At 41.6% G+C, this 20,000-nt stretch overlaps 1 protein-coding gene across 1 annotated transcript in view; it reads left to right on the forward strand.

Annotated features, from left to right (window-relative positions):
• The window catches only part of LOC143122113 (mucolipin-1-like), a 41,557-nt gene that overhangs the window by 13,105 nt on the left and 8,452 nt on the right, over positions 1–20,000 (forward strand). Inside the window, exons 2-6 of the mRNA XM_076282923.1 lie at positions 6,883–7,133; positions 8,461–8,628; positions 15,284–15,440; positions 15,641–15,722; positions 18,590–18,686. Coding sequence (XP_076139038.1) covers positions 6,883–7,133; positions 8,461–8,628; positions 15,284–15,440; positions 15,641–15,722; positions 18,590–18,686 — 755 coding nt within the window. The remainder of the gene's footprint in view (positions 1–6,882; positions 7,134–8,460; positions 8,629–15,283; positions 15,441–15,640; positions 15,723–18,589; positions 18,687–20,000) is intronic.

Here is a 20,000-nt window from a genome sequence, read left to right on the forward strand (position 1 = left end):
AATTTGGTCTCTGCATTTAACCCAATCAGTGAATTAGTGAAACACAAACAGCACACAGTGAACACACAGTGAGGTGAAGCACACACTAATCCCGGCGCAGTGAGCTGCCTGCTACAATGGCGGCGCTCGGGGAAATTGCAATTGAATGTAAATAAGTTTACTACTTAAAAACATCAAAGCTAAACATTATATCACAACATCGCTACAAATACAGTATGTGATTAAAATCAGCCAACATCAATGTAGGTAGGCTATAGGCTACGTAGATGATATATAGGCTAGATAGATTGATAGATGGCCTACTTTATTGACACTTGGTGAAACAGCATGGAGTGGATGTTCAGATTCTTGTTCTTTCACTTTTTGAGTATGTAATGATCCCAAAACTTGAAAACTTTAGACAATCTCTGCCATTTATGGACATCTTGACTCCGCCATCGTGCCAGCTAAATTCAGAATATATCACGATTCACGCGCTAGTGGTGTGCTTCCTGAACAACGGTCCGTGTGGAACAATCAGATCCCTGCGCGTCATAGGAATTTAATGAGGCTTCGAGGCAGGGTTTTTGCCTTGAGTAATTTTTGTAATCGAGTTATTCGAGTAACTCGATGAATCGTTTCAGCCACACACACACACACACACACACACACACACACACACACACACACACACACACACACACACACACACACACACACACACACACACACACACACACACACACACACACACACACACACACACACACACACACACACACACACACACACACACACACACACCAGGGCAGCCGTGGCCCACTGGTTAGCACTCTGGACTTGTAACCGGAGGGTTGCCGGTTCGAGCCCCGACCAGTGGGCCGTGGCTGAAGTGCCCTTGAGCAAGGCACCTACATACACACACACGCACACACACAACATGCGTGCACACACTCACACACACACACGCACAACATGCGTGCACATAGACTAAAACAAGCGTTTCATATTTTTAAACATTGGATTTATGTAAATTAGATTTGGTTTGAAATATTGGGCCCTAATTTCAGTTTAGGCCAAAAAGCAGTCACTCAATGAGTAAAATGTCTTGTGCACAATAACAATAATAATAATAATAATAATAATACATTTTATTTGGTCACTAATGTTAAGTTATTAGCTAAAGTTATCGTGTGGGGACATTGAACTGATTTTGCCTTGTTATTAAATGTGCTTCAGTTAGTTAGTTAGACTTTAGACTTTGTGCTTTGTCTGCCTTTTAAATGAGTCTACTCATTCTCTCTCTCTCTCTCTCTCTCTTTCTCTCTCTCTCTTCCTAGAGAGTCAACTCTCCTGCACTATATCATGATTTGCAACCTAAATGACCTGTGACAGGCTGTGTGTGTGTGTGTGTGTGTGTGTTTCTAATTTTCACTTTGTAAATTGCCTGTGACAAACTGTTTGTACCTCTACTTGGCATGCACAGTTATCTCACTGATTTATGGGCCTGCATCAGGCAACACACACACACACACACACACAGGCACACACACACACACACCTTCACTGACACATACTTTTTGTGTCTCTTGGTGTTTCCCCATCAACAAGGCCCTAGTCATAGTATTTTAACCTGACAGACAAACACTGCATGCAAATTACTGAATGCTATGCAGAGGGGCCTAATCTTTAAGCCATCTGATGTAGGCTATCACTAGGCCTTCTCGTGTTCATCGGATTTCTTTGACAAAGGGAAAAAAGTGAAAAAACGAGGCAGCACCTCCCCAGAGATAAACCCCCCTGAGATAAACCCCCCTCTTGAATTTGAAACCCCCTGAGAAATGATCTGCGACTCATACCCATTCTTCTCTGTTGCTCACAAAGTTATCATCACACTGGTCACATGCGTATCACCTGACAGAGCACGATCTTACCTTTCCGATGGCATTATACCAGTTGCTGTGATAAACGGTTCGCGAGAAAATCAACGTGACTTTACATGAAATGCAATCATTACGTTCTGCAGCTCTAGTTCCGTCTCCACACCCATTACCCTATAACACAGAACGTGTCGCGCGGAACACATCTCAGACCGTAGCACGAGATAACGGGTCCGCGGCCCATAGAAACGCTGCTCTATAACACAGAATGAGACCACACCACATTTTTGTCCATAGTGTCCAGTATACTATATATATATATATATATATATATATATATATATATTAGAGCCCGACCGATAAAGGATTTTGAAGGCCGATACCGATACAAATATTTTTTTATTTAAAAATCCGATATTCCGATATATCGGCCGATTATATATTTTTTTTTTCAGAAACGCGCAACAAAACATTAACAGATTTCCCTAACATTAGTTATTTGTAGTTATTTATGAGTATTAACTAAAATAATATGATAATGCATTTTAAAAACAAACTCACATGTCAAAGTGGAACAGAGGAACATCGAAATATATTAAAGTTCTGATAAATAAAATGTATAAAAATAGAAACTTAAGATTTGAAACTTAGTCTTTTGAACAAAAACACAATAACAACAACAACCAAATCAAAGTTACCAGTATTAAAAGACTTGGTAAGCTTCATAAATATAACTTTGAACTAAGACAAATTTGCTTAACACACTGGAAGAAAAATGTGCTTATTTTCAGGATGAGATGTCTTAAAATAAGTCAAACATTTCTTAAATTAAGTCAAATGATTTCATGAGAGTGCTAGGTAAGTCTCTTTATACTGAAAACAATACAAACTAGTTTTGTATCTTGATATAAGATTAATAATATTGGTTAGATTTTATTACATACACAGTTTTTGCAGTGTAATGCCAGTTGTCTGTGACCTGATCGGCTCGTTTCTGTGGCACATGAGTTGTATAATTCCTTCTCAGCTCTCAGGAAAAGAAGATATCTCCTAATGTTGGAGTTCCGATGTGGCTTCCCGTTATCATCCTCTCTGTATCTGTTCATGGAGAATCTACAATCATTTTATCTTTTAGTTTGACATTTTACTTTTCTATTTGAGCCTTCTTTTTCCGCCATTCCTGCTGTCTCTCCTTTTCTAACTGCTGTTTACTGTCTAACTGTCCCTTCTGCTTTCTGGGTCACTGTTAATTCTTTCTCTCCCTTTTCTCTGGTACTGTTTCTTTGTTTTTGCTCCTACACTGACAATTTTTGTCTAGCCATGTCTGCCTAGAGTACAGATAAAAACAATGCTTTTATGAGTTATTATTATAAGTTATTTGGCATTTGGGTATATTAAGATGTTTTAAGTTAATCAACATGCATACTTAGATCATATTATCATGTTATGTAGTTGTTATACATTACTTAATGAGTATTTAGGAGCACTTTTCCACTCCGTCAGCTTACATGTCAACACCGTCAGACAAAATATCTGACAGAGTTGACGTCTGACGGAGTTGACAAAACAACATGTTTTTTTAAACTTAATAATGTGTAGTAGATGGTAGCCATTTTGATTTTCCTCAGTTGCCAACTGCCACTAAACTAAACCAAAATACCAACTTTTATTTCAAACTTTTTAATTGAATTCAGCTCTACTTTGAAGACAGTGTTGACAAATAAAAGCTGTGACCACAGGGATTTAAACGTGTTTGCTGAATATTTTTTTTTTTTAAAACACTTACGAGACCATGTGTTGGACTGCTGCATCCATCAACAGAAAGAAGTCAAAGGGGGTCCTCAGGGTTAACGCTGACCAAAATATGCCCTATTTATTTAGAATTTGAAAAATATCTGACGGAGTTGACATTAATTGAGGACAGATTTTGAAAGGCTGTTATTAATGTATAAAATAATGCAATGTTCACTTTAAGTATTTTGTGATATTTTATTAAGCCATCCAATTAACCTCATAATCATATTTGTGAATTTTGGGCATTTTAAAACACTTTATTTTTGCAGTTTGATACTGTAACCTCTGCGGAAGACAAGTTCATTTGCATGGGCTTTCATGCCGGTATTTTATGAAATTACTATGAAATAATATAAATATAGCCAAAAGGGAAATTGCAACATTTTGATGAAGGACATTTTTTGTCCCTTATCTCAAGAATCATATATATATATATTTTATCTCAAGAATCATATATATATATATAATGGAAATGCAGATATGCTGTTAATACATAATGTTTTTGAACAATTTACTTAATGAGCTTCTAACAAAGGTAGGCTGATGTATATTTTATGTTTTGGCCCTTCAGTAGAGTTAAAAATAAAATGGACATAACGAAATAACAAACACTTGATTTAAAAAAAAAAAATAGTCATTTAGATTAGAGAGATCTATGTAAAATATTGCATTAAATCACAGTAAATACAGTAACGTTTAGTGTCTGACGACCTCTGGCATAAAGATTCCCTTTGTGATATCATGGCGGAACACCAGATATTAGCCAATAGGGTCTTGGCCCGACCTCTGACTCACAGTCAGGGGTTCCGTGTGTGACCCTGCACAGCAAATTGGACAGTGTAAATGATACTCTGTAGGAGTACATTTTACACCCGTTTCGGGGTATATATGGGTCCAAGTGTCCAGTGTTCTCCCAACACTGGACACCAGAGTTAAAATATTAACACTATCACAGAGTTAAATTTCTAACACCACAAGTGTTCAAATGCACTCTTTCAGAGGCATCATTTGACACTACTTTGAGTAACTTCAACACCTGTAATAGTAACTTCTGCAACACTGAAATAATAAAATGAAAACTCTGATTCAGTGTCCTTTCAGCACCTGATAAGGTAAAATGTACCACTTTAAAGATAATATTTATCCCCAAAATATAAAGAAATACAGATTGAGAGTACCATTGAGAGTTTGTTGGCTTTGATATAAGCTTGATGGTGAGCTAACTAACGTTATGCTAGCGTGCTACCTTAAGTTAAAATAACCTGGAAACTTCACAGTAGAATGCTAGACTAGTTCTAGCTTCGTTAACCCAGTCTCTTACAAAAAAGTAAAACATGACCAACACTTAAATTCACCAGTGTTTGACGGCACGAACGTCAAATTAATTCAATCATGGCGAGCAAATCCCAACATTTATCAAAAAAAGAGTTTGGTTAGATTTTATATGCATATGTTAGTAACGTTAACACAGGAATTCCACCTCGTGAACCCAGTAAATCCTTAGCACAAACGTTACGTTTAAACATGCACGACAGGAACGTTAAAAGAAAGTTACAAATGCTGGGCAAAGAAAACTCTTCAGACAAACTACATTTTGCCTTTCACCTTACCTTTCTTTCGCCGAAGTCAGGCAGCCATTGTTCTCAGGCGACTTCACTTATCCAGACAGAGATGACGTGATGACGTAATATGCGAACGCTAAGGACTCAATCAGATTATAGACACCCTGGGAGTTTGAGCAGTAGAAATAAACTCTGGACCAACACTGGCAAAAGAATGGACACCGTTAAAACTATATAAAACACACTGACAAGTGTACAAAATCCTCAATATACTCCACAGTGTAAAAAATTATACTTTTTAACCTCATACTCTGGGAAAATAACACTCTGGCATTTGCTGTGTGTACTGGGGGACATGAAACAGGAAGTTCAACAACAGGAAAGGAATATGCCAATCTTCAAATTAACAGAAATGAACACACACACACACCACCTGTCACTTATGCAGCACAGGTATGTGTGTGAAAAGGCTTGTTGATCGCTGATAAAGCTTGAACCCACACAAAGGAATAATTGTTGGTATGTGTAAAGAATGAATGTCTCCGATCATTGATAAAACCTGTGTGTGTGTGTGAGAGTGTGTGTGTGTGTGTGTGTGTGGGTGTGTGTGTGTGTGTGTGTGTGTGTGTGTGTGAGTGTGACTAAATTGTCACATAGAATGTGATTGACAATACAGTGAGATTCTAGGTATCTGTGTGACAACAGTGAAATGAAAAGGTGTGAATGGTTTGGGATGACAGGTATTGCTGTGTGTGTGTGTGTCTAAGACTGAGTGACATGTTGAACTTCTGCAGCGGTCTTTCAGGCATTCACTCTTGATTGGTCTGTCATCTCAGATTGACAGGTTGACATCTGAGCCTGTGGAAGCCAATGATATCTCTCATATTATGTGTCCCATGAACACTCCCTCAAGCACTCGGTGGAAAGTGCTGTTTGTGTGTGTGTGTCTGTGTGTGTGTGTGTGTCTGTGTGTGTATGAGATTGACTGATTTTTATATGGGAGCTTGACATCCTATTGTTGAATTCAGCACTATTTTTTCTCTCTCTCTCCTTAACTGTTTTCAGACATGTCCTCCACATTATATAATGCGGATCTTTGTCAAACAGATGTCCGACCCTTCAGGTGATTCAGATATGATGCTTACATGCAGGACATTTATGTGTGAACGACACCGTCTTTCTTGAACAGAATCTCTGTGTGGTTGAACATGCACATGAACAGAATCTCAACATGTTCTCTACTTCTGTTCAGGCACGAGCTCACTTACATAATTGTAGGAGGGGAGTGTGTGAGCCGTCCAGGTTCAGAGTTCCAAATGTCGGGATCATGCCCTGTCATGCTTGATCATCCTTAAGCACACTATGTTGATATTTGATTTAGTTTCTATAGTATATTTAGTATTTAGTATTTTAGTATCATGTTTATCTTCTACTGTCTTTATTGTACAGTTGAGTTTTTTTTTTATATGTATATTACTTTTTCTGATGTAAGTGCATGTTGTGTGTGATGTCTGCATGCTACTGAGACCTTGAATTTCCCCTTGGGGATCAATAAAGTATCTATCTATCTATTGATATGTTGTTAAGATATACGGCCCTTCTGCTTGATATCCGCAGAACATGCTGACTTACACCTTACCCCCCCCTTTCTCTCTCTTTCTCTGTAGAGAGGGATAAGCTGTCATCTCCTACCTCTCACCATGGCTCCAACAATGTGGGCAGCCATGTCGACTGTAACCATGACGACAGACTGTTGTCGCCGTCGGGGGGCTGGGTGGGTGCAGAACAGGAAGAGGAAGCACTTCGCAGGAAGTTGAAGTATTTCTTCATGAGTCCCTGCGACAAGTTCCACGCCAAGGGACGCAAGCCCTTCAAACTGGGCCTACAGATGCTCAAGATCATCATAGTCACGGTTCAGGTACTACACACACACAGACACAGACACACACACACACACACACACACACACACACACACACAAAGGATGCAAGCACTTCTAACTGGGCCTACAGATCGTCATAGATCATCACACACACACACACACACACACACACACACACACACACACTCACTCACTCAAAGGATGCAAGCCCTTCTAACTGGGCCTACAGATCGTCATAGATCATCACACACACACACACACACACACACACACACACACACACACACACACACGCTCAAAGGATGCAAGCCCTTCTAACTGGGCTTACAGATTCTCAAGATGATCATAGTCATGGTTCAAGTACCACACACACACACACATACACAGCAACTTTATGATTATGCCCCCCCCCCTCTCTGTCTCAGCTGGTTTTGTTTGGTCTGAGTAACCAAATGGTGGTGACCTTTAAAGGAACACGCCACCCAATGTCAGTAGTAATATATGTCCTTACCTTAACTTTCACGAGTTGAGTCGTACCTCTCCCATGTCGGTACGTGCACTCAAACGCTCTGGTGCGCGGCGCGAATGTGTTAGCATGTTGCTATGCTAGCGGGCTCAGACGTAGAAGTACTTGGGAGTACTTCGACCTAGCATAGTAATATTAATTAACACCTAATTGTAGATCCTAGGACTACACATTGTAGTTCTCCTGTTTATTCGCTTGTAAAATCGCCACGTTTCATGTTGTTTGACCGTAGACATTTTAATCAACTACTCGTGTAACTGTAAGTCGGGAAAACGTGGATGTTTTTGATTACTTCTACATCTGGCTACGTCTGAGCCCGCTAGCATAGCAACATGCTAACACATTCGTGCCGCGCACCAGAGCGTTTGAGTGCACGTACCGACACGGGAGAGGTATGACTCAACTCGTGAAAGTTAAGGTAAGAACAGATATTACTACTGACATTGGGTGGCGTGTTCCTTTAAGGAGGAGAACACGGCGTCCTTTAAGCACCTGTTCCTCCTTCTCTCCCCGCCCCCCCCTCTCTGTCTCAGCAGGTGTTGTTTGGTCTGAGTAACCAGATGGTGGTGACCTTTAACCCCCCCCCCTCTCTCTCTCTGTCTCAGCTGGTCTTGTTTGGTCTGAGTAACCAGATGGTGGTGACCTTTAACCCCCCCCCCCACCCCTCTCTCTCTCTGTCTCAGCTGGTGTTGTTTGGTCTGAGTAACCAGATGGTGGTGACCTTTAACCTCCCCCCCCCCCCCCCTCTCTCTCTCTGTCTCAGCTGGTGTTGTTTGGTCTGAGTAACCAGATGGTGGTGACCTTTAACCCCCCCCCCCCTCTCTCTCTCTGTCTCAGCTGGTGTTGTTTGGTCTGAGTAACCAGATGGTGGTGACCTTTAAGGAGGAGAACACGGCGTCCTTTAAGAACCTCTTCCTCAGGGGCTACGCGGAAGGCTCCGGAGACACCCTAGCCGTCTACACGCAGGCCGACGTCTATGACCGCATCTTTTATGCCATCGAGCAGGTAACCTCACCTCCACCCCACCTCTGACCTCAGGTCACCTAAGCTTCGCTGACCTCTGACCCTTGACCTTGTGCCCTTCAGAGGCTCACTGGTGTGTGTCACTGCCTGATGTGAGTCAAGAAAGCTCAAGTGTAGACCGTTATGGCAAAATGTCATAATGTAAACGTGACGATTATGGCAAAATGTCATAATGTAAACGTGACGATTATGGCAAAATGCCAGAAAGTAAACAGAGACAGTGTCGGCAAAACGTCAGAATGTAAACATAGCACACTATGGCAAAACTTCATAATGTAAACATGTATGCAAAATGTAAAGACGTTTTGCCGTAATCATCTTATGTGAATCATGTACGTCTGTTGTAGTAGAGTGAAGGGACGACACCAGGCTTAAAAGTGCTCTAAGCGATGCTACACAGCTTCTAAAAACAGCTAAAACATTTTTTTATCACATCAAACAGCAAACATCACTTCACCATCCGCCAGCTGCATGCGCTCTGAATACACATTGCAATACACTGTACAAAAATGCAGTCTCTGTGAACAGTCCAAAAACAGCAACAAAAACATCTTGGTCCAGCCTGGACCATAAAATCATTTCAAACTGTTCCAGCCAATCACCGATGAGATGCACGTTTAGGAGTGTTTCAATTGCACGGGAGGGAGAAGGTGGGAGTAACAAGCTAGCTCTCTGTTTTGTTTGAATGGCAACAGGGGCCTGAGGGGTATTACAGAAAGGAGGTTTAACAAACACTGAGATAAAACTTAACCTCTGGGTTGTCTGAACCAGCTAAACCCGAGCTGTTGGTTCCAAAACACCGGTTACCAGTTAGTTCAATCAACCCTGTGTTAGATAACCTAGAGTTGTGCGTGTTCACGGCGAACTTATAAAGGCATCATCTATTGAGAGTCGAAACCATGAGTGAAACCGGCGAAAGGAAGAGCACCGCATTTTTTAGAGGCGGAGTAGTCGAGGCTTACGAGGAGGAGAGAACTGTAATAACAAAAAAAGAGCAATACTTAAGCGTCTGCGTCCGAGACCTTGCTTGGCAGAGAATAGCCTAACTGACCACTGAAATGCGTAGGCCTACGTTTAGGATAGCCTATTTAATGTCAAAAGCACAACTAAATAATTCAGTGGACATCACGTAGGCTATTGTATTGACTGCTTTAAATGATGCTTTCTTAAAGGAGAATTCCGGTGTGATATTGACCTAAAGTGTGTTGAAACATGATACCGAGTGTGAACGTATGTCTCATAGCCCATCTCGGCTTGTCCCCTGCACTCCAAAATCTGGCGCTAGTTAACCAATGCTACCAACAGCTTTTTCAATGGTGGTGCTTCGGCATCGGGCTAGCCATGCAAATAAATCACTGTTTTACACCGTTTACGAGGCTCAATGTATCTCCACACTTCATTGGTAGACTACCGAAGGCCCTGACATTTAAAACGAGACATTGAGAACTTTGAAAAAGCACTGGTAGTTTACTTACAAGACGATTTATACAGACAGTATCTTCACAAAGTTTACCGTTTGCAGCCATCTTGAATTTAGTCACGATAAGTCGAGCGACGAGTAAGAATGAACAGGTATGATAAGGGATCAGATTTCAAAAATAATTCCGTGGAAATGCATGGATTCCAGTTGATGCTACTGGAAGAAACTGGAATCCATGCATTTCCACTGAATTATTTTTGCCGAGTTCATAGAAAGGCCTACAGATGCAACACAATTCAGAAGTGGGCATATAGCCCTAGATTACAGTAATAAGGATAATTGAATGTTTAAGTAGCCCCCATTGACTGATTTAGTGTAGCCTATGCCTAATCCTGTGAACATTTCAGATGCAACACCATTGCCAAATGCACATGGCAGCAGGTGAAAACAAACACATTATTCAGAATAGTGGTTTATATAGTCATAGCTTGCATTAATATTTCTTAATTATGAAAACATGTAGGCCTAGTATGCTTATAGCCTTCACTTGGCCTCTGTTTTACAGCTAACAAGAAACACTACTGTAAGGCACCAGAGTGTTTTACAGTAGCAGAGGAGTTGGCCATCGCAAATAATAGTGGAAGGCCGATTATGGAAGGGAGGCATTCGGTTGGATGGTGCTGTGGAAATGTGTAGCCTTTATGTGCAGGGTACAGTAATATGCCATTCAATTCAACAATTCAACAAATTTATTTGGCCTACTGTAGGCTATGTCCGATTTATTTTAGGCTATTCTTGCTCAGATGTTCAGCATACTGTAGGCTAGGCCTATGTCCGATTTATTTTCGGACAGTATTCTTGCTCAGATGTTCAGCATCACCGATTAGATGGAATACATGAATGTCCACGTAAGGGCATTGCTATGACGGGTGACATTGAGACTTCTGCCTAATAACGAATTCCTTTGGCTGACAATCTATATCTTCATAGAGAATATCGTGTATATATATATATATATATATATATATATATATATATAGTCTATATATGGCGGTCTCTAAAACCCCTCGCCCTGCGAAGAGAGCCCCTCACGATTTGCGCTCCAATGTCGTATGGATCATCCAGGTACGCCGACATTGTCTCGATTTGTTAGTGAAGGGGTGGTACTTATAAAGGGTGTGGTTAACGGAAACCTCGGGTTAACCAAGAACATAACCTGCTCGGAGCAGGTTTGAGATGCAGCGTAAATTGCCATGGCAGCATACCTCGGTTGAAACATATCCACCTTTCGTAGTACGGGTTAATCGGGAAGTTACGCCACACGTGATCAAGTTACTCGAAGTTACCCAGATAAGCCAGTAACCTCGCTTCGTAGTACAGTGTTCAGATGTTATGTTACCCAACATTGCTTAGAGCGCCTTTTAATGTTCAGGAACCTTTCCTGACGAAAACGGCACCATTACAGTCAGGCATAACGCACTCTTAACTATGGTGGTTGGTTGGCATATCTCAATTCTTAGAATACTGCAATTCTTAATTAACTACGGTCGCTAGCACATGAGAACTACAACCAGTGCGGCAAAACATCATAGTGGGAAAACATCATAGTGTAAACAAAAATGATTACGGCAAAACACCATAATGTAAACATAGATGATTACGGCAAAACACCATAATGTAAACATAGATGATTACGGCAAAACGCCATAATGTAAACATTCAGGTACATCAGGTACAGGTGTTCAGACTCAGTCATCTTTCACTGAAAGGCAACCAATCATTGTTTTTTTGTTCATTTTAGTTTCAGAGATGTAGTGGACAGATGTAATGGGGATGAAGTGGACAGTGACACCTGTGTGTGTGTGTGTGTGTGTGTGCGTGCGCGCGCGCATGCGTGTTTCATTGGCGATGACAACTACAGATTTAGGTTCTCTGTGCATACGTGTTCCAATAATTATGTCCTAAGCGGCCTCCCATATAAAAATCATGCCAGGCCACCCTGTTCTGTCATTTTTTTTCTCTCTCTCTCTCCCTCCATCCCCCTCTCTCTCTATCTCTCTCTCCCTCCCTCTCTCTCTCTCTATCTCTCTTTTCCTCCCTCTCTCTCTCTCAGCTCTGTTATGTAACGGTGCTCTTGTGACTGTACTCGGTATATAGGTATCATATATATTTACTTCTGTACACTCTCTCTCTCTCTCCCTCCATCCCCCTCTCTCTCTCTCTATCTCTCTCTTCCTCCCTCTCTCTCTCTCTCTCAGCTCTGTTATATAACGGTTCTCTTGTGACTGTACTCGGTATATAGGTACCCTATATATTTACTTCCGTGCTCTCTCTTTCTCTCTCTCTCTCCATCCCTCCCTCTCTCTCTCTCCCTGCATCCCTCTCTCTCTCTCTCTATCTCTCTCTCCATCCCTCCCTCTCTCTCTCTCTCAGCTCTGTTATATAACGGTGCTCTTGTGACTGTACTCGGTATATAGGTACCCTATATATTTACTTCTGTACACTCTCTCTCTCTCTCTCCCTCTCTCTCTCTCTCTCTCTCTCTCTCTCTCTCTGTCTCTCTTCCTCTGTTATCTATATGCTGACTGCTTCTATGTGTTTTTAACAATGTCAATGTCACTTATTGTATAGTGGATATTTTTTTAATGTTTCAATAAAGGAGTGTTAAGCCTCTCTCTCTCTCTCTCTCTCTATTTCTCTCTCTCTCTCTATTTCTCTCTCTCTCTCTCTCTCTCTCTCTATTTCTCTCTCTCTCTCTCTCTCTCTCTCTCTCTCGCTCTATCTCTCTCTCTCTCTCTCTCTCTCTATTTCTCTCTCTCTCTCTATTTCTCTCTCTCTCTCTCTCTCTCTCTCTCTATTTCTCTCTCTCTCTCTCTCTCTCTCTCTGTCACCTATACGCTGACTCCTCTTCTATGTTGTGGCTCTCCTGACCTCACGAGACCTCGTGAGACCTCGTGAGACCTCGTGACAGCTGTCACATTGTTCCTGTTATCTATGTACCAAGGGATGAGATGGTGATCAGCGACAATACGACATTTTTATTGCATTTTTCACTGAAATTTTGTTTTGCGTGAAAACGGACAATAAAGTTGTGTCACATAGTACTTGTGAGCACAAAGGGGAATATTTACCTGAGGTAAACTATACCTGCCATATGGCCACAAGTCTTATGTAACTGCTATTATGTGTGGGATGTCCCAGATAGCAAGAGGCTGGCGGACCACTGTCGGTCCATTGGGGGCATAGCTGCAGTCCGCTGGCATTTTGCTCATCGGTTCTCTGGCGGTCCGCTGGCGGGTTGCAGACAAATTGCCCAATATTTTGCCACTATTGGTCTAAAATCTTTTTCATTTGTTCAGTTATACTCCATATATCATTTTATTAACTTTTCTTAATATTCATGACAAGTTCAATTCAAAGAGATGGTGGTCCAACGGCCGACCACAAGTGGCACGCCACCGGCGGCATTCCACCAGCGCTCCGCTATCTGCCAATCTGATTTTGCTATCTGGGGTAGTTCTGATCTGATCCGTGACTGAGCTGGTTCTGTATGCTGTATGCTGATGCAGTTCTAATCGGACTCAGCACTGGTAATAGATGGCTGTGTGTCGGCATGTGCTTACGTTCGGGCTCATAAGGAACTGGGCTAGCATGCAGTAGTGTAGTGATTAAGGAGCGGGGCTAGCATGCAGTAGTGTAGTGATTAAGGAGCTGGGCTAGCATGCAGTAGCGTAGTGGCTAAGGAGCTGGGCTAGCATGCAGTAGCATAGTGGCTAAGGAGCTGGGCTGGCATGTAGTACTGTGGAACTGGGCTAGCATGCAGTAGTGTGGTGACTATGGAGCTGGGTAGTGTGGTGACTATGGAGCTGGGCTAGCATGCAGTAGTGTGGTGACTATGGAGCTGGGCTATCATGCAGTAGTGTGGTGACTATGGAGCTGGGCTAGCATGCAGTAGTGTGGTGGGTAAGGAGCTGGGCTAGCATGCAGTACTGTGGAACTGGGCTAGCATGCAGTAGTGTGGTGACTAAGGAGCTGGGCTAGCATGCAGTAGTGTGGTGGCTAGCATGCAGTAGTGTGGTGACTAAGGAGCTGGGCTAGCATGCAGTAGTGTGGTGACTATGGAGCTGGGTAGTGTGGTGACTATGGAGCTGGGCTAGCATGCAGTAGTGTGGTGACTAAGGAGCTGGGCTAGCATGCAGTAGTGTGGTGGGTAAGGAGCTGGGCTAGCATGCAGTACTGTGGAACTGGGCTAGCATGCAGTAGTGTGGTGACTAAGGAGCTGGGCTAGCATGCAGTAGTGTGGTGACTAAGGAGCTGGGCTAGCATGCAGTAGCGTAGTGGCTAAGGAGCTGGGCTAGCATGCAGTAGCGTAGTGGGTAAGGAGCTGGGCTAGCATGCAGTAGTGTAGTGGTTAAGGAGCTGGGCTATCATGCAGTAGTGTGGTGGGTATGGAGCTGGGCTAGCATGCAGTAGTGTGGTGACTATAGAGCTGGGCTAGCATGCAGTAGTGTAGTGGGTATGGAGCTGGGGTAGCATGCAGTAGTGTAGTGGTGACTAAGGAACTGGGCTAGCGTGCAGTAGTGTGTTTCATGGAAAGTATATGTTAATTTTGAATTTGATGCCAGCAACATGTTTAAAAAAAAGTTGGGACGGGAGCATGTTTACCACTGTGCTGCTTCACCTCTTCATTTAACACAATTCTGTAAATGTTTAGGAAATGAGGAGACCATTTGCTACAGTTTTGAGAATTAAATGTTGTCCCATTACTCCCCGATATAGGAATTCAGTTGCTTAACAGTATGGGGTATTCTTAGTCATGCTTTTCATTCCATTATGCACCTAATTTGACAAATCTGGACTGCAGACAGGCCATCTTAGCACCTCTGGACTCTTCTTCTATGGAGAAATACTATTTAAATATGTGCAGAATTCATTTTGGCATTGTTTTCCTGAAAAATTCAAGGTCGTCCCTGGAAAAGACATTGGCTGGATGGCAGTATATGTTGCTCAAAACCTGTATACATCAATCGTCAATTCTGTTACTGGATTACACAGATTGATGATAACAGATTTAACAGAGTTGACCGTTGTTTTTCTACACTTGAAATTTATATAATGACCCATGTACAATAACCTCTCTCTCTCTATCTCGCTCTCTCTCTTTCTCTTTCTTTCTTTCTCTCTCCCTCTCTCTGTCTCTCTCTCTCTCTCTCACAGTATCTGTCGTTACCTCAGACCACAGTGGGCAGGTATGCCTATGTGTATGGCGTAGGTGTGAACTCCAGCGCCCTCTCTCTTTGCCAGCAGTACTACAAAAAGGGTCGCATCGACCCAGCAAACGACACTTTCAGCATAGACCCAGAGGTGGTCACAGGTACAGACAGAAACACACACACACACACACACACACACACACACACATTTCCATGTTTGTGTTGTCAGTCCCTAGCACAACTGGAAATATGCATTTTGAAATAAATATGGATGTGTAATATTGTGTAGCATTTTGATAATGTTAAGATGTGTGTCTGTCTCTTTCTTTCTGTGTGTGTGTGTGTGTGTGTGTTTGTGTAGATTGCGTAGGAGTGAACCCTCTCTCAGTCCCTCCTACATCTCTGAGTAATAGCTACCGAAACTTCACACTCAAGTTCCACAAGTAAGCAACACACACACACATACACACACACAAGTAAGCAACACACACACACACACACACACACACACACACACACACACACACACACACACACATAAAGTAAGCAACATACACACAAACACACACACACACACACACACACACACCAGGGTTGGAATTCCATGGTGGCCACGCGTTGGCCGTGATGCCCCTTTTAAAATTGGAGTTTCACAGGCCACCATGGCCTTGGTGCCCCCTTCTTTCAATATTCTGCTTTGCATCCGACTAAAGGCGAAATAAATTTAGCCTTTTATTTGGCCTGTCAAAATAATCTTAGCATTCACAGCGCAAATTAGTTTAGTCTTTTGCACAGTGGAGAAAAGTGACTGCGCACGGCAAGAAGGCGTCCAAATTCACCCATTCTTCTCTGTTGAACTACTCGTGAAGTAGCCTACTCATCACACAGACACCACATGTATCACATCACATCACATGAAAGAGCTTTTTCTCAGCTTTTAAACAATGTTAGCCGGTAGTTGCTGTGGTAAACGGTTCACGAGAAAAATAACTTTAATTTAATCATATTATTCTTTAGTTCTGCGCCCATCTCTCATTCATCTCGGTGGAATACTTCATGAACTCTTCCCTCAACACATGACAAACCATATATCGGAATAAACAGCAGACCTTACCGAACACAAAGGTAAACTAGCCGTTCCAGAGTAATCTGGTTTTGAATTTGCAGAAAATTTCTACATGCATATCCCTAACTTTGGGCTTTAAGTTTCACAATGTGTTTAAATAATGATTTCATAACAGGCCAAATACAAAACAAATGTTGCAAATATCACCTAGACATCTGTAAATATTCAAATCAGAGGATATACAACTAATGCTGCTTTCGAGATGTCTCGTAAATCATCGTACACTCACCCGTACAACATGTACCAATGAGTGGCTTTAGGAACGCCTTTCTCTCGAGCCACGAGGGGCATTAGCAGGAGGCTAGTCATTGTTATTGTTTTGTGCTACATGTAGCCTCTAGCTAAATGGCTGGAAAACAAATTGTTACATTGTATTGCAGGCACGGCAAGACCGTGCAATGCATGAATTGGTGACCGGATTGAAGCAGCAATGTAATCTAGTGTGTAAGAGCATTACATCAACTTTAACATGACCAACACTACATATGCAAAAAAATACATGTCATCTCATCTCAACTATGGGCGCAGCCATGTTTGTTGTAAGGTCGTACGTCCACCTCGGGGTACCCTCAAGTACTCCGAGGTAAAGTGGGCGTGCCTGCCCAAAATGCCGCAAGAAAGCTGGGTAATTTACACTTTCCAACTCGGGCGGCGGATTTACGAGACATTTACGAGACATCTCGAAAGCAGCATGACTAAGAGTTTGTCAAAGTAGCCTTAATGATCACAAAATGCTAAGCATGCATGTAGGCTATTTGAGTTTCTTAAAGCTAAGTTGTGCTTAAATTGTTCAATAGATGATTTCATAACAGGCCAAATAGAAAGTAAATGTTAAATATAGCCTAGAAATCTGTAAATATTAGAATCAGATAATTTACAGTTCTATGTAATACGTCATGTTTCATGTTTTTGTAATGTTTCATACAGTGATGCAGGTCCACTGCTGTGAATACGACATTTTTATAGCCTACTACTCTATAGTTAACCTTGGCCTTGGTGCCCTACTGTAGGCTAAGTGGCCTTGCCCCTAAAATTATGAAATTCCAAGCCTGACACACACACACACACACACACACACACACACACACACACACGATTAGACTTTAGAACAAATTAAGTTCATACAATTCTTTGTAACCAAAAGCTTGACTTACTAGACATTTTGTAATGAAAGTAATTGTGGTGAATAATTACTTAATATTAATCTTAGACTGGCAAACTTCAGGAAAAACTCAGGAATCAAGTTTATTCTGTTACAAGCAGAGAGGGTACAAAAAAAATGGTCTATGGTCTATGTAGGCCTAGCCCAGGCCTGGAAGGCCTAGGTTGGCCTGTAGCCAACTTCTCCTCTCTTCCGTTCTACATCCTTCTAGTCTTAGTCTGCCAAGTCCAAGTCTAAATCTGACAAACATTGCAGTTTAGTTACTTTTGAAAGGGTTAAACAAAGGAGAATTTTGGCGCCAAAACAAGCCCACTTGGTTGGTTCTCCACTTGGTATCAGACACACCTACTCACACCCACTTCACACCTATCTGAATAGCATGAGGAGAGATATCTTATCAGAAATATCACTTATAGAATGTTCCAAACATTCTCACAATCAAATCATTACAATCCTTGTACTGAGACTATCACAATGATACCAGACATGAATACATTTACATTTCATGACACATGGATACATTATATCAAGGTAACATCCTTTGTCCTGTGTACCTGATAGGCCTTGAGCCACCACATTAGCATTTCATTGGGGGAGGGGAGGGTGTCTTTGTTTTAAACCAAGAAGGGCCACATGGATAACGGAAACTAGTCTAGAAATTAAATTATTATTAATTTTAACCGTAAAATTATTGCTATCAGTAAATATTAATATGAAACTAGTGACTAGTGACATTTTGTGGAAAAATTATAAATTCAGAAATAGAATGAATAAATGATATTCTAAACTCTCTCTCTCTTCCCTCTACCATTCTTTCTCTCTCTCTCTTCCCTCTACCATTCTCTCTCTCTCTCTCTCTTCCCTCTACCATTCTCTCTCTCTCTCTCTCTTCCCTCTACCTTTCTCTCTCTCTTTCCTCTACCTTTCTCTCTCTCTCTCCCCCTCTCTATCCCTTCCCTCTCTCTCTCTCTCTCTCTCCTCTCTCTTTCTCTGTCCTCTTTTTCTCTCTCCTATCCCTTTAGGCTCATTAATGTAACTATTCAGTTCCAGTTGAAGGCTATTAACCTGCAGACCATCATAAACAATGAGATTCCTGACTGTTACACTTTCCTCATCACAGTGAGTCCTTGACACACACTCAAGCACACACACATACACACACGCACACACACTCAAAGGATGCAAGACCTGTATATAAATCCAAGTCTGACTGAAACACATTGTGTATGCTATGGAAAAAATAGGATGCAGACCTTATAGTCTCAGTTATGGTAACACACACACACACACACACACACACACACACACACACACACACACACACACACACACACACACACACACACACACACACACACACACACCACAAAACCATTATTAAGAATGAGATTCCTGACTGTTACACATAATTGATGGAAGGTGCAGGTGCTCTAAACTGAATGTAGTTTAAAGCTGATGATGATGCGCAAGGTTACTTTTTGAGCAATGTTGTAATGTAATGTAATGTAATGCAATGCCTTTATTTGTCCCCGAGTGGGGCAATTAGTTTTGCAGCAGTACGAGCACACAAAATTACAAAAAATACATAAATACACATAATATAATAAATAACATGGTGCACATAGGTCATAGGTGAGTAAACTACCTTTTCCTCCTAGCGTTTAGAAGGGAGACAGCAGAAGGAACAAAGGAGTGTTTGAATCTATTTGTTTTAGCAAATGGAAGTCTGAGCAATGAACCTGATGGTAGAAACTGAAACTGTTGATGTAGAGGATGAGAACAGTCAGACAAGATGGAGTTTGCTTTCTTAAATAGCTGTTTGTTGTAGAGATCCTGTAAAGTTTCTTGTCCAAGCCTAATAATTTTGCTACTAACACTAACAACCTTGTTCAGCAGGTTCCTCTCCTTTACCCTCAAGGACTGAAACCAACAAATAAAGGAGAACGTAAAAACAGACTCGATAAAAGAACGATAAAACATAGTCATCAGGGTAGAGTCAACCTGGAATTTGGAGAGTTTTCGAAGACAAAAAAGATGCTGCTGGCTCTTCTTATAGATCGAGTCAGTATTTTTCTCAAATGTCAGCTTGTTCTCAAGAAAAGTGCCTAAGTACTTATAAGACTCTACAGATTCGACTGTCTGACCATCAATCACTATGATATCCGGAGAAGGCTGCACACTTCTAAAATCAATGCACATGTCCTTTGTCTTTAAAACATTTAAGGATAAAAAAGATTCCTGACACCATTTTAAAAAGTAATCAACCACAGGACCATGCGATGTTTCCGTGCTATTTAACAGGCTCACTATAACTGTCATCCGCAAACTTCAATATATGACGGTTTTCAAAATTGCTACGGCAATCATTTGTGTACAATATGTACAGCAGGGGAGAGAGAACGCATCCTTGAGGTGAGCCAGTAGATGTTACAG

The sequence above is a fragment of the Alosa pseudoharengus genome, unplaced genomic scaffold, assembly GCF_046254945.1.
Source record: "Alosa pseudoharengus isolate Yale_2024_CS ecotype anadromous, Long Island Sound unplaced genomic scaffold, YU_APseudo_1.1 YU_APseudo_1.1_scf_1, whole genome shotgun sequence".
Classification (NCBI taxonomy): domain Eukaryota; kingdom Metazoa; phylum Chordata; class Actinopteri; order Clupeiformes; family Clupeidae; genus Alosa; species Alosa pseudoharengus.